General features: G+C 42.1%; 1 protein-coding gene and 1 long non-coding RNA gene across 4 annotated transcripts in view; both read left to right on the top strand.

The window, feature by feature from the left end:
- Positions 1-3,337, top strand: part of RAB6A (RAB6A, member RAS oncogene family) — a 61,921-nt gene extending 58,584 nt beyond the window's left edge. For 2 of the 3 annotated variants that reach the window (XR_014814341.1, XM_005667096.4), the window contains exon 8: positions 1,281-3,337. Coding sequence is in view for 2 of the 3 variants with exons in the window: in XM_005667096.4 (XP_005667153.1) it covers positions 1,281-1,345 (65 nt within the window). In the remaining variant the exon portion in view is untranslated. 3 annotated transcript variants of the gene reach the window in all.
- Positions 3,338-3,657: 320 nt separating this feature from the next.
- The window catches only part of LOC146399715 (uncharacterized), a 22,966-nt gene continuing 10,902 nt past the window's right edge, over positions 3,658-15,721 (top strand). Inside the window, exons 1-2 of the long non-coding RNA XR_014814630.1 lie at positions 3,658-3,749; positions 5,984-6,044. This is a non-coding gene — a long non-coding RNA (uncharacterized LOC146399715). The remainder of the gene's footprint in view (positions 3,750-5,983; positions 6,045-15,721) is intronic.

Below are 15,721 nucleotides of genomic sequence, written 5' to 3'. Positions count from 1 at the left end.
GCATATATAATATTAGTTATTTGAAAGATTTTTGAATTGTGGTATTTTCATGGTTTGTCTTATATTTACTTTCTATTGTTTTTCATATACAGACGTTTTATTAAGCCATAGAATTCATAGCACTTTGGTGTTGTGTTTTTGTTCTGGCCACACCTGTGGCATATGGAAGTTCCTAGACCTGGCACCAAACCCTTGCCTGAGCAGTGACATTGCTGAATCCTTAACCCACTTAAGCCATCAGGGAACACTGAATTCGTAGCAGGTTTTTTTGTTTGTTTTGTTTTTTGTCTTTTTAGGGCCACCCCCTCGGCATATGGAAGTTCCCAGGCTAGGCATCGAATTGGAGCTACAGCTGCTGGTCTACGCCAGATTCAAGCCATGTCTGTGACCCACACCACAGCTCATGGCAACACCAGATCCTTAACCCAGTGAGCGAGGCTAGGGATCAAACCCGAAACCTCTTGGTTCCTAGTCAGATTCGTTTCCACTGCGCCACAATGAGAGCTCCCTCATAGCACTTTTTATTCAGCTCTTCTGACTTCTAAATGTTTTGTTTTCCAACCCTTTATTCTAAGAGCATAGTGTATTCCATTGAGTTGAAGCCCCATCATTTATTCAGTTCTCTCCCTGTGTTGGAACTCTCTTGTAGGCTATTTTCAGATTTTTATTGTAGATAATTCTATAAGAAACATCATCTTTTTTTAGAGTATAGTTGATTTACACAGTTGTGTCAGTTTCATCTTTATATGGTTTCTTGCCTCTGTAGAATAATTCCCTTAGTATAGATTCCCAAAATTAGGAATTAATGTTTTTCTGAATCTTGCTGCATATAGTACATATAAGCAAGTTTATTCCACCTGAGCACCTCATATGGTGAGCTGTCTGTATAGAAAGTAGTGGCTGGGTTGGAGTTCCCAACGTGGTGCAGTGGAAACGAATCTGACTAGAAACCATGAGGTTGCAGGTTTGATCCCTGGCCTTGTTCAGTGGGTTAAGGATCCAGTGTTGCCGTGAGCTGTGGTTGTAAGTCAGAGACTGCTCGGATCCAGCGTTGCTGTGCCTGTGGTATAGGCTGGCGGCTACAGCTCCAATTCGACGCCTAGCCTGGGAACCTCCATATGCTGCAGGTGTGGCCCTAAAAAGACAAAAGAAAAAGAAAATAGTAGCTGGGTAGACTCTGACGCCAAATAGGAATGGAAGGGAGGCTTACCAGAGGTGTCAGTGTTCAGCAGAATTGGAATTGTACTTTCCCATTTATATCTCCTTAACTTTTGTTTCAGTGATTGACATAAAACTGGAAAAGCCTCAGGAGCAACCGGTCAGCGAAGGAGGCTGTTCCTGCTAATCCCCCGTGGCATCTTTAGCTTTCCTCCAGAAGCTCACTGCTTTGGCCCCCTTACTCTTTCATTGACTGCAGTGTGAATATTGGCTTGAACCTTTTCCCTTCAGTAATAACGTATTGCAATTCATCATTGCTGCCTGTCACATGGAGATGATCTATTAGCTTCACAAGCACAAAAAAGTCAGTGTCTTCATTACTTATATTTTACAAAAAGCCAAATGATTCCAGCATATTCCAGTGATAACTTTAACAATTAGATACATTTTCTTAACATTTTTCTTCCTTTTTAATGTTATGAGAATGTACTTCTAAATGATGGAAATCTCAACAGTATGTGGCTTGGTTAAGGAGCAGTTGTTCACAAGAGCACTTGCCTACCTACTTGATCTCTTCCTGTTTCACTCACTTCTCCTTGACTGTGTTCTCTACTCCTGCCCTCCCTCCCTCAAAACAAACAAGACTCGGCAAAGCAGTAGTCAGACCAAGCCCACTGGAATTTTCCTTCTGTTTTAATATACCCCTTGCTCTAGGCTTTGGGCCAAGATACCCAAGATTACTCTTGAGCACTGATATAAATTATTTAGACCTTAATCAAGATCAGAGCTTAACTGTCATAGTAGGCAGTGCTGGAATAAGAAAAGCGTTCTGGTACATTTTCAGAATGAGTCTTAATGAACAACGTCCTGTGTACGTACAAGTAAATGAACATAAAATAGATTTCTGACCAAAACAAGTGAACATTTCACATGTAAAACTCTGGGAGAGAAAAATAAAAGTGCTTCAGAGTAGGTTTTAAAGAGGTATTTTAAGAACTACTTCTCCCAGGCTTTTTAAATTGTCAAAATAGTTATTCTGTTTGTTTAAAAAAAAGCAAAAACTTTTTTTTAAGCAATAGATTTCTCTTGAGTTTTCTTTTTCTTTTCTTCCTTTCTTCCTTTCTTTCTTTCTTTTTTTTTTTTTTAATGCTGTGCAGGCAAGGCCCTGTAGAAATCAAATTCCTTTAACAACTAGTGGAAGAATTTAAATTTGGCACCTTTATCAAAACTACTGTAACCAGTAGAAACAATAATATCTAAAGCTAAAGACTCCTCAACAGAATAGCAAATATTTTGCTCAGGACATTTGAGGTCAAATTTAAAATGGAAACTTTTCTTATAAGCCCCTAGAGACAGATCTGAAAAAGCATATATAGAAGAGGAAAAGGAGAGAATGAAAATAAAACTTAATATTATGCAGATTTATGCCTTATTTTTCAGCTTTTTGTGTGTGTGTGTTGGTTCTCTCCATCTGGTTTTGCTTTTTATTAGATCTGTATAGTTTGGTTAATTAACCAGTGATTTAGTTTTATATTTAAGCTACAGTTAATCTTTTCTTTGTTGATAATTTATTTCTTTGCCTTTTTTTAAACTACTTTCAATTTTTAGATGTTTTATTCAGGCTGTTTAGAGCGTCATCACAATGGCAATATGTATTTCCCTTAAAACACTGCAAACAAATATACTAAGAGTGCACCATTTTAAACTACTAGTTATTGTGAGATTGCTGTGTAAGTTAATAAACACATTTGTAAATACATTGTTTGCAGGAAGAAAATTTCTGAGTTACAGCTCAGGAAAAGCCTGCTGAATTTATGTTGTAAGCATTACTTAACACAGTATAAAGATGAAAAGACAACAAAAATATCTTCATACTTTCCCATCCCCTCATTGCAACACCCTTAACTGGAAGAATCTTACGCCCCTCTCTTTCCTCTTCCTCCTCCACTTCCCACTTACTGTCACCTTGTAATGTTCAGAGAGCACTTGGATTATGGGTCTGAATAGGGAAATGCTTTCAGATAATCATTAGCCCACATACCCCAGTAACTTATACTAAAGACGGGATGGAGTTGTAAAGTGCTTTTATAATACAATATTATTGTTGGAGGCGAGGGTTGACTCTTTTGTTTTATTTTGACATGGCATGTCCTGAAATAAATATCAATTCAATATGGCAGATGGGTCATATTCTTTATTTGGAAGAGGTTGTGTTTTCTGACATGGGGGTGATGATCGTCCTACACACTGTAGCATTTGATTCTTTTTATGTATCTTTAAGGCAGTAACTAGTTAATGCTGCTTTTAATATTGGTCTTTTTATTTGGCTGGGTTCTTCAACTGAAGCAGAGATATGTGTTCATAGTACAGTTTTTTTTTTTTTAATAAACACAATTTTGCTGCCAAAAATGTATAAATAAACACAAAAGAAAACTATTATTGACTTGGTTTCCCATTCCTGCCAAAGTGGTGAATTAGCATATGCTACTTCCTCCCTAGAACTAAAGGAAACATGGAACCCAGGAAAATAACAAAACAACAGCAGAAATGAGAAACCCTTGGGGGGTCAGAAGACTCTTCAGCTGTTGATGGTAAGGGAAAGTGGCTATAACTCGAAAGATAGGGCTACTGGTGGAGGCAGTAATAGGATGCGTTAAGAAAAACAGTTTAAGAAGTTCCCATTGTGGCTCAGTGGTTAACGAATCTGACTAGGATCTGACGAAGCTCAGATCCCCTGTTGCTGTGGCTCTGGCGTAGGCTGGAGGCTACAGCTCCGATTAGACCCCTGGCCTGGGCACCTCCATGTGCCGCAGGAAAGGCCCTAGAAAAGGCAAAAAGAAAAAAAAAAAAAAAAAAAAGGCAGTTTAAGTTCTGCTTATGCCTCCTCACTCCTAATTCCACCTTTATCTTGGGACAGGGGTGACAAATGGCTGTCCTGCCAAATCCAGCCTGCTACCTGTTTGTTTATTTATTTATTTATTTATTTATTTTGTCTTTTTAGGGCTGCACTTGTGGCATATGGAAATTCCCAGACTAGAGATTGAATCGGAGCTCTAGCTGTGGGCCTACACCACAGCCACAGCAACAAAGGATCTGAACTGAGTCTGCAACCTACACCCACAGGTTCCCAGCACTCTGGATCCTTAACCCAATGAGCGAGGCCAAGGATCAAACCTGCGTCCTCATAGATATTAGTCAGGTTCATTACCACCAAGCCACGAAGGGAACTCCCGCTATCTGTTTCTGTTTTTAAATTAAATTTTGTTAGAACTCCGCCATACTTTCTCACTACAAAGGGAGAATTGAGTAGTTATAACAAATCTTTTGGCCCAAAAAGCCAAAAATATTTATTATTTTGGCCCCTTCAAGAGAAAAGGGCTTACCTTTGCCTACAGGTTTTTCCCTCTGCTATAGAAATGGGAGCCACAGTCCAGACTACAGGTGCAGGTATCCACATGGATAACACAGGACAGTATAAAATCTCTGATAAGTGAGGAGTTGAAGAACTAAGTGGGGAATGATCTGCCTGCCCTAGGCCTTTCACTCACTCTTTACCCTTCCAAAACCCGTCAGTTAGTGGACTGTAATCTAGGAAAAATGCCTCTGGCAAGAGCTACTCCTTCCAAGACTGCGTTTAAAGCTAAGGTCCTGAAGTCAAGTTTGGTTTGGTGGAATGATACTGAATGGGAGCAGTTATATGTGATCTTGTGGTTCCCAGAACTCTCCCAGGGTTTATTCCTTCCCCACCTTAGATAATTGACATTCTAGCCTTTTTTTTTTTTTTTTTTTTTTCTCTTTAGGGCTGCACCTGCTGCATATGGAAGTTCCTAGGCTAGGGTCAAATTGGAGCTACTGCTGCTGGCCTACACCACAGCCACAGCAACATCGATCTGAGCCACGTCTGCAACCTACACCACAGCTCATGGCAACGCCGGATCCTTAACCCACTGAGCGGGGCCAGGGATTGAACCTGCAACCTCATGGGTCTTGGGTTTGTTAAGCGCTGAGTCACGAAGGGAACTCCTTACATTCTAATCTTTGACCCTTGCTCTGTATACCTTCCCAGAGTTATAGCCCATAGCCCAGGAGAATTTGGACTTACAAGCCAGTGTAGTTGGATCCCTGAAAACTGCCTCGAAAGAGTGAATACCAACTGAAGCAGAAATACTTAAAAAGAACCAGTAATTTAAAGATGGCACAATAGGAATTCCCATTGTGACTCAGTAATGAACCCGACTAGTATCCATGAGGATGCAGGTTCAATCCCTGGCCTCACTCTGTGGGCTAAGGATCTGGCATTGCTGTGAGCTGTGGTGTAGGTCACAAATGTGACTTGGATCCCGAGTTGCTGTAGCTGTGGTGTAGGCCGGCAGCTGTAGCTCCAATTCTACCCCTAGACTGGGAACTTCCATATGCCTTGAGTGCAACCCTAAAAAAAAAGCAAAAATAAATAAAGATAGCATAATAATTATTAAAGAGATAAGATAGGAATATGGAACAAGAATCCTAAAAAAACAAATATAGCTATTAAGTAAAAATATAGTAGTTGAAATAAAAAACATAGATAAGTAGTAAGCTGGATATATTGATTGAATTTGTGAGAGCATTAAATTGAGAAACTCATGAGAAAGCAAAGAAAAAGATTGTATATGCAGCAACATTCAGAAATTCTAGTACGATAAAAGTCAAAATTATAGTACTGAAGACAAAGAATTCCGAAGATAGTGTTTATTGTAGGTATCTGTATCTTCTGGATACAGTTTCTGAAATGGTATCTGCCTCCTGGTACTCATACCTTTGCATGATCCTTTCCTCCTGCATATAGGCTGCACCTGGTGACTTGCTTCTAAAGAAGAGGATACAGCAAAGGTTGTGTCACCTTGAAGGTTAGATTCACTACTGGCTTTTTTGTGCTGTTCACGAAACCTGATTCTTCTCATTGCTCCTGTGCAGCAGTCCGCCACGTTGTGAGTTGTCTATGGGGAGGCCTCATAGCAAGATGCTGAGGGAAGCCTCCAGCAAACGAGGAACTGAGGTTCTCAGTAAGACAGCCAGCAAGGAACTGAATTAAAAACAACAATCTGAGAAAGTATTTGTAAATGGCATGCTTGATTGAGGACATGTATTCAGAATATGTGAAGAATTCAACTTAGTAGAAAAATGACATGAAAAATGCTTGGCATCATTAGCCACTAGGGAAATACAAATTACTTTTTTTTTTCTTTTTTTTTTTAGGGCCACAGGTGTGACATATGGAAGTTCCCAGGCTAGGAGTCAAATCAGAGCTATAGCCATAGCAATGCTGAGTCCTTAACCCACTGAGCGAGGCCAGGGATCAAACCTGCATCCTCATGGATACTAGTCAGGTTCTTAACCCACTGAGCCACAACAGGAACTCCAGGGAAATACAAATTAAAACCACACTGCATATATGTTAAAAAGGCAAAAAAAAAAAAAATTAAACATAGTTATGTAAAAATAGCCAAAATGTTTACCCACAAGAAATGAAAGCATGTGTCTATACAAGAACTGCACACAGATGTTCATAGGAGTTTTACTTACATTAGCTAAGGACTAGAAATAATCCAAATGTTCATGAAAAGATGAATATATAAACAAATCATAGTACATGCTTACTACAGAATAGTATGCTTTAATAAGGCAGAATGAACTGTTGATACAACATAGATGAATCTCAGAAAATTATCCTTAGTGAAAAGTTGGACAAAGAAGAGGAAAATTTATGTCATCATTTATATAAAATTCTAGGAAATAAGCTATTCTAAACAGTAACTCCATTTCTCCCTTTGCCCACTCCCTGATAACCTCTATTCTGCTACCTCTGTGAATTTGCCTACTCTGGGTACCACATATAAGTGAAGTCATACATATTTGTCCTTTGTGTCTGGCTTCCTTCACGTGACATGATGTTTTTCAGTGTTTACCCATGTTATAACATTTATCAGAATTTCATTCCTTTTTTTTTTTTTGAGCTTTTTAGGGCTGCACCAGCAGCATATGGAGGTTCCCAGGCTAGGGGTTGAATTGGAGCTGCAGCTGCCAGCCTACACCACAGCCACAACATCGAGGGATCCAAGCCACATCTGTGACCTTCATGACAGCTCACAGCAATGCCGGATCCTTATCCCACTGAGCAAGGCCAGGGATCAAACCCTTGTCCTCATGGATCCTTGTTAGATTTGTTAACTGCTGAGCTATGACTGGAACTCCTCATAGGAGTTCTTAATATAGATACTTATTCTTTGGTATGTAGATTTGCAAATATTTCTTCCCATTCTGTATGGTTTCTTCTCACTCTCCTAATAGTGTCCTTTCATGCACAAAAGTTTAAATTTTAATCAAATCCACTTATCTTGTCCCTTGTGCTTTTGGTTTTGTATCAGAGAAATCATTGCCAAATCCAGTGTCATGAAGATTTTTTTCCTCTGTTTTATTCAAACAGTTTTATTGCTTTAACTCTTAAGCTTAGGTCTTTAACTCTTAAGACTCTTAGGTCTTTGATCCATTTTGAGTTAGTTTTGTATATGGCGTAAGTTAAGGATCCTCCACCTTCATTCTTTTGTGTATGGATATTGTTTTCCTAGTAATGTTTGTTGAAGGCTGGCCTTTCCTCATTGAATGGTCTTCACACTCTTATTGAAAGTCAATTGATTTTATATGTGGAGGATTTATTTCTGAATTATTTGTTCTGTTCCATTCCTCTGTATGTCTGTCCTTATACCATGACCACAGTTTTCATTATTGTAGCTTTGTAGTAAGTTTTGAAGTCTGGAAGTGTGAGTTTGCTGCTAATCTTAATATTAAGTCTTCCAATCTATGAACAAAGGATGTCTTTCTATCTTAGTCTGTTCAGGCTGCTATATAACAAAATACCACAGACTGATCAGCTTAAAACAACAGAAAATTTCTTGCTTACAGTTCTGGAGACTGGGAGGTCCAAGATCAAGGCACCAGCCCAGTCACCTGGTGAGGGCACTCTTCGCAGTTCATCACCAGCGCCTTCTTGCTATGTTCTCACAGGGTGGGAGGGGTGAGGGATCTCTCTGGAGGCCCTTTTATAAAGGCACTAATCCTGGCAGTCCTCTCGTAGCTCAGCAGAAATGAATCTGACTAGCATCCATGAGGACACAGGTTCAATCCCTGGCCTTGCTCAGTGGGTTAAGGATCCAGCATTGCCATGAGCTGTAGTGTAGGTCACAGATGAGGCTCAGATCTGGTCTTGCTGTGGCTGTGGTGTAGGCTAGCTGCTACAGCTCTGATTAGACACCTAGCCTGGGGACTTCCATATGCCATGAGTGAGGCCCTAGAAATAAGAAAAAAATGGAAAATAAAGGCATTAATGCTATTCATGAAGGATCCACCCTCCTGATTTAAGCACCTCCCAAAGACCTACCTACTACACCGTCACCTTTTGGAGGATACACCATAAGAATTTGGGTAGGCGACACAAACATTCACACCATTGCATTCTGCTCCTGCCCACCCAGAATTCATGGCTTTCTCACATGCAAAATATATATTCATTCCATCCCAGTAACTCTGAGAATCTTAATCTGTCCTGGTGTCAACTCAAAAGTCCAAGTCCAAAGTCTCATCTAAATTAGATTTGAGTGTTAACTGAAAGCAAACACACTGCCCATTATTTCTCCAGCAAAAATGGGTTTATTAAGAATCAGCAGAGAATTGCGATTTGGCAGTTATGCAGCCATGGCAAGCCACATGCAGGTCCCTTCGTGGCAAGGGAAGGAGAATGCTTTTTTCTTTTTGGTTGTGCCCACAGCATGTGCAAGTTCCTGAGCCAGAAATCAAACTCATGCCATAGCTGCAACCCAAGAAGCTGCATTGACAATGCCAGACCTTAAACCTACTGTACCACAAGGGAACTCCAAGAATGCTTTTATAGAGGGAGAAGCAAGTTGGGAGGGCTCTGAAAATCAAAGTCTGGCTTTTCATTGGCTGAGTCCTTGACAGGAAGGAAGACTAATCTGTCTTGCTGGACTTGGCTATCACTGCAGGGTGTGAGCGTTCCCTCTTCTGGTCTCCCAACTCTAAGTTTCTGTCTTAATTTTTAACGTGGGTGAGACTCAGGGTAGATTCCATTTATGGCAATGACCTATGAACCTGAAAGTTAAACAGGTTATATGTTTCTAAAATACAATGATGGAACAGCATAGGATAGACGTTCCTATTCCAAAAAGGAGAATAGGAAAGAAAAAAGTGGTAACAGATCCCAAGCAAGTCCAAAACCTTAAGGCATACTGAGGCAGGGACTTGTTTAAGACTAATTGGAGTGGCCCCACCCCAGCTCTCATAGGTTAGAGTCCTGCACCTGTGGCTCTGGAGGTGGAATCTCATGCCAGTGGCTCTACCAGTTGGGGGGTTTAAGGGTAGCCACACCATCACAGCTCTGCTGGGAATTGCCATGGTGGGAGTGTACCCCAAAGTGGTCCTCTGGGTTGTACACCAGAGGTTCTAGGAGTGTCCATCCTGTGGAATCTAAGTGGATGTAGCCACACCTGATGCTGTAGATGCTGCCAAGGTTTACCACCTGCCTTCTGAAAGGGCAACCACCACATTTTACACTACATCTAGGGCAGCTGAGGTGCTAGGTACCAGACTTTGGGGGGACCAGAGCCTGCAATGTGAGAGGGTGCCAGGCAGCAGAAGCTCCTCCTTTGAAATAATTCTTCCCCACATCCTTTCATTTTGGGACTCTGATGGGAGTGCCTTTGGGGTCATTCTTCTATTGACTTTGATGATACACTGTCTTTTAGATGACCAACCAGTTTCCCCATTGTCTTGAATAGTTCCTAGCTTCTGTTGGAATGATAGATCTAAATCTGTCTTCTTATCAAATCCTGCCACACTCTTTGTATTCTCTCCCAAATGAGTTTTCTTAATCCTTTCAATGTGGATAGGCTGAGGATTTTTCAGATTTTAAAGTTCTGCTTCCCTTTTAGTTAAGAATTCTACCTTTAAATCATTTCTCTCTTCACAGAAACAACAGACCCAAAATGGAGTCACTTGTGCTAAGCCCCATGTTGGCAAAACCAAGACTTAACACCTAGCCTAACTGCAGTGTCAGCCTCTCTGAAATGTGATCTTTCACCACTTGATCTGGAATTACTTGGCCAGTACTAGTGAGGTAACCCACCCTGTAGACCCCAACTGTCCCACATAGGAATGTCACTGCCTAAAACAACCATTCTTTCTACAAACCTCCTTCTCCCACCCCCTGCTGCCATAAAAGCTTTCAATTGTGTACAGCTCCTTAGAGCTCTTTTCTGTCTTTTAGATGGGATGCTGTGTAATTCATGAGTCATTGAATAAAACCAGTTATTTATTTATTTTTGCTTTTTTAGGGTCACACCTGAGACATATGGAAGTTCCAAGGCTAGAGGTCAAATTTGAGCTGCAGCTGCCAGGCTACACCATGGCCACAGCAACACGGGATCTGAGCCTCGTCTGCAACCTACACCACAGCTCACAGCAATGCTGGACCCTTAACCCACTGAGCAAGGCCAGGAATAGAACCCGCATACTCATGGATACTAATTGGATTCCTTTCCACTGTGCCAGAGGGGGAACTCTTGAATAAAGCCCATTAGATCTTCAAATTTAATCAGTTGAATTTTATTTTTTTAACAGATTTGGTGGCAGCAGTGGGACCAAAGGAGACTTCCAATGGCTTTAGGGATAATGAACACAAGCATTGTACCTACAAACCCTTTTGAATTCTCTTTCTCACAATTTCCAAAGGTTATGGATAAGTTCCTCTCAGTTCTGAGCTCTGCTTTCTTTGCATTGAGTTCCCAATCCAATTGACTTTCCACAGTTTGAAGGGGAAATGCCATCATTTGGTTCTACCCCCAGATTCCACATTGGGAACTGCTTGTGGCAGCTGTAATTCCCCATTGTTTGGAATCAGTCCACAGTTCCCATTCTTTGGGATCTACTGGTTCAATCCTTTCTGCAACCCCCAGATTCCACGTTGGAACTGTTGGTGGTTGCTGGCTGGAGTTGGACTGGGTCTGACTTAAAAAACAGACTAGGTCACAGCTTAAACTGGACTGGGTCCATTGTCTTTTGTGTAGGTAAAAGCTATTGCTAATGGAAATTTTGGGAGCAGCCACAAAATTGATGGGCATAGGTTGAGGTTTTAAAAACTGGTAGAGTAGTTTCTGTTGTAGCTCAGTGGGTTAAGAACCTAACATAGTGTCAGTGAGGATTCAATCCCTGGCCTTGCTCAGTGGGTTGGGGATGCAGCATTGCTGCAAGCTGTGGCATAGTTCAAAAATGCAGCTCAGATATGGTGTTGCCATGACTGTGGCATAGGCCTACAGCTACAGCTACGATTTGACCCCTGGCCTGGGAACTTCCATATGCCTCAGGTGTGGCCATAAAAAGAAAAAAAGAAAAAAAAAAAAAAAAGCTACTAGAGCACTTGTCACCTAACCCAAAGATGCTCTTGTTAAGGTAAGCTGTCACAGGAGTTCCCAGGTGGCTTTGTGGTTAATGATCTGGCATGGTCACTGCTGTGGTGTGGGTTCAGTCCCTGACCTGAGCACTTCTGCAGACTGCAGGCTCAGCCAAAAAAAAAAAAAAAAAAAAAAAAAAGCTTGAAAGCAAGGGCTACTATCAACTAAAAAAAAAAGCACAACATAAAAATGGAGAATTTTTTTTTCTTACAACTTTGTGTGTATTTATATGTTTATTTTTATGTCAGAAATGTTACCTTGGATTTTATCATTAAATATTGGTTGTATTTCATTATGTTTCTTTTTCTGAGACTGAAATAGACATATGTAATTCCTTTTCTGATTTCCCTATTATTTTCTTGCTCTACTCTCTATTGTGTTTTCCAGTCTTTACTGTTCCTTGTGACCCTTCCAGTTTCCCCTTCACTTCAGTGATGGTTTCATTTTCTTATTTATTCTTCTTACACTGCATCTTCTCATGTAGCCTGACCTCTTACATCACTGTTTTGTACTCTCAGTGCTAAATATTTCCACTAAGGGTCTTAGATTCATGGCACAATGTTTGGTCCTTGGAGTTCCCATCATGGCTCAATAGTAACAAACCCAACTGAGATCCATGAGGATGCAGGTTCAATCCCTGGTCTCGCTCAGTGGGCTAAGGCTCCTGCGATGTCATGAGCTGTGGTGTAGACTACAGATGCAGCTTGGATCCTTTGTGGCTGTGGCTGTGGCGTAGGCCAGCTGCTGTAGCTCCTAGCCTGGGAACTTCTGCATGCCATGAGTGTGGTCCTATTTTCATCTTCTTTACAGCAATATTTTTTTCTGACGAGCATTCTTCACTTGTTCTTTTTCTGTTTCTCTCTTCCTTTTCTATTCTTGAATTGTGGTAGTGGCCTTGAGCTGGATTCTCTTTGCTAAGTCATTGTTGAAAGCGCCGAGCTATTCTGAACAAGGTATTTGCAGGAGGTTCATGTAGAAGGCCACAGTGGCTCAGTTCTGCACCAGCAAAATTTTGTCTTGATTCAGGGTTTTACATGAGATTCATTTAGCTTTTTACTTCTCAACAGCCAAAGGAGATAGGCGGCCTTGAGGTTTTTCACAAAGCAAAGGCGTCTCCTCCACTGCTACAGAGACGGACAGATGCAAAAATGCTTGTCTGTGTGACTCCTTGCTTAGCTTCACTTCCCCATCTTCCTATGATCAAACCAGATGCAGGGAAACTCCTGCCATTAGCTTAGGAAATGTGCTTTGCTTTTAAAAATAAGGGATCAGGTTGTGCACCTCGGGGGCACCTCTCAGTTTCACGAAGCATCTCTTGCTGGCTCCAAGCTCTGCAGCTGTGGCATCCTCTCCACTTCTTCCCACAGGAGGCCCGCTTAGTCTCCACTGCTTCTGGCAGCCATTCCACCTATTCCGTGGTTTGGGGTGTTAGCTGCCTTCTAGTGTAGTGGATTATGGGGTTTGTGATTTAGTTTTCCCCTCTTTGTTATTAGCCAACTATTGTTGCTCCAAGTTCTGGATCAAAAGTATCATCTGTGAACCTCAAGAGCAGGCTGGACTTGCCCACGCCACCCTCGCAGATGGTCAGGATCTTCAGGGTGGTCAGCACGTCCTCGTCCGTCCTGACGGTCCATCCTGACCCTGCTTGGCTTGGGCCGGCGGGCAGCCGGAGTCGGCCTCTCTCAACTCTTGGGGGTGGGGGGCCATGCATGTGCAGTGCCCACTGCCACCTTCCTTTCCCACAGGGTGTTTAGGTTGCTGAGGACTTTTTTTAAAGTTGAAAATTTTATTTGGCAGACTTTCTGAGGACTTAAGCCCAGAAGACAGCCCCTCAACCCTGAGGGGCTACTCTAAAGAGGTAAGGGAGGAGCCAGGACTTATAGGAGTTTGTACAAAACCAGATAGGACATCAAAAGATTACTGTTACTGAAAAAAAAAAAAAAACCAGACATCTCATATTAATGAATTTAGTGCTTTTCTACGAATGGGAAGATGCAAGAGTCTGGGCTCGTTGAAATAATTCCTTTGATGTGCACCTTAACTGTCCAGGGCCAGTGTCCTGTCCTTTCCCGTCCTGAATCCTCGCAGGGTGCACCACTGGGGAGGGTGGGGATGGCTGTATTGATGGATGGCCGAAATATCTTTTGCATGCTCATGTGGCAGGTGGCATTCTTTGTCCACACTCTCAAATCAAACAGAGCAGAACACCTATTTTAATCGATATGAGGAAGCCTTCAAAAGGCTTCAAAATTCCAAAATAACTTTAAAGATTTGTTGTAAAGGCTAGTAAAAAATTAAAGACACAAAATGTACCTAAATCCAAAGACTATTAGACTCTCCTAACTCCTGCTACTCCCCTCTAGCCTCCTTTGAGTAATCATTCTACTAGTCTTCAGTCTGAATTGTCTTTCTACTCAGAACTGACTACAAAACTGTAAACAAAAGTCTGCCAAGCTAGCGGCCTTAGTGAAGGCCCTGTAATGGGGCCCTCCCCAAGTTGACAACACACTGAGGGATTTTCTGATAGACTTCTATGTTATTCCCTTAAACAGCCAAAGGGAACTAAAATTGAAATTAATGAAAAACCTTGCCCAATGCTGGAGATGCAGAGAGGCTCCTGGGAAAACTGGTAGAAGCCAGTAAAGGGTGAGAATTCTTTCCAGGTCAGTTCTCTGAAATCCCCACCTCTAGTGCCCAGTTGAGAGAGGAAAATAAAATTTTACACTGCCCCTTTCTTTCCAAATCTAGACCCACTTGTTATTGATCCTTCCACTCCCAGGGATAGCGATTGCTTTCTTGCGCATCGTGTTTTTAGTTCTCCGAATGGGACTTGGCTTTGCGCCTGCCTTGGACACACAGGGTGTCAGTTCTTTTGGCTATTTCTGGATCTTAGGAAGGTAGTACCCTTTGTCCCCTCATTGGGGACCCTCTTACATCCAAGGAAGGGTTATTTAATACTGCCAGAAATATTTACTGTGTGTCCTGGCTGGAAACTAGTAAGATATTTAAGAGAATTTTTTAGGCCTTCTCCCTTAAGCTAAAATAAAACTATGTACCCAGAGGGAAAGAAAAGACTTCTAAAACCTCTGTTTGAAGGATTTATGAAAATGTTCCAGGAGTTCCCATTGTGGTGCAGTGGGTTAAGAATATGACTGCAGTGGCTTGGGTCACTGCAGAGCCACAGGTTCAACCCCTGGCCTGGCACAGTGGTTTAAAGGATCTGGTGTTGCCACAGCTGTGGCATAGGTGAGCAGCTGTGGCTTAGATTCCATCTTTGGCCCGGGAATTGACATATGCTGCAGATATAGCCATTAAAAAAAAGAAAAAAATAGGAGTTCTCGTTGTGGCTCAGTGGGATAAGAACCCAACATAGTGTCCATGAGGATGCAGGTTCGATCCCTGGCTTCGCTCAGTGGATCAAGGATCCTGCATTGCCGTGAGCTGTGGTGTAGGTCGCAGACATGGCTTGGATCCTGTATGGCTATGCCTGTGGCATAGGCTGGCAGTTACAGCTCTGATTTGACCCCTAGCCTGGGAACCTCCATATGCTGTGCATCTGGCCCTAAAAAGCAAAAAAAAAAAAAAAAAAAAAAAAACAGTTGCTTGTGAGAGATGCAAGTGGGTAGGCAAGGAGACTCTGCCCTGAGGACTAGGTGGGCTGCAGCTTTGTCATCCAAGGGGAGTGGGGGTGGGAAAAGACCGCCTCTTCCTCTTTCTTCAACTAGTAGCTCCTCCTGGGTATCCTTAAGAGAGTATTTGACCCTATAAGGTCACATAGGACTGTCATGGTGTTTATTCAAATCAGCAGAAAGGTGGTCCTTACACTCCTCTCCTTGGTCTGAACCTGAATGTAGGCCTCACCCCACCCCCGACCCAATGACCTGAGGTATATCTTGTGCCTCCACTAGGCAAGCAACCCCGCCTAGTTCTGAAGGCCCCCTGGAGCAGTTATTAACTTAGCGTGAGCTCCCAAAGTCCCCTAGGTTTCCCTCTCCCTCTGTGTCCCTTACTGGGACTCTGACAGCGACCTGTGTAACTGTCCTCGTCCATCCCTATCAGTCTCA

Source organism: Sus scrofa, chromosome 9 (genome assembly GCF_054392235.1).
Source record: "Sus scrofa isolate SSC_HxYL_T2T_F1_AM1 chromosome 9, Sscrofa_HxYL_maternal_Yorkshire_Landrace_v2.0, whole genome shotgun sequence".
NCBI lineage: Eukaryota > Metazoa > Chordata > Mammalia > Artiodactyla > Suidae > Sus > Sus scrofa.
Note: the sequence above shows the minus strand (reverse complement) of the source record. Positions and strands in the feature narration are given on the sequence as shown.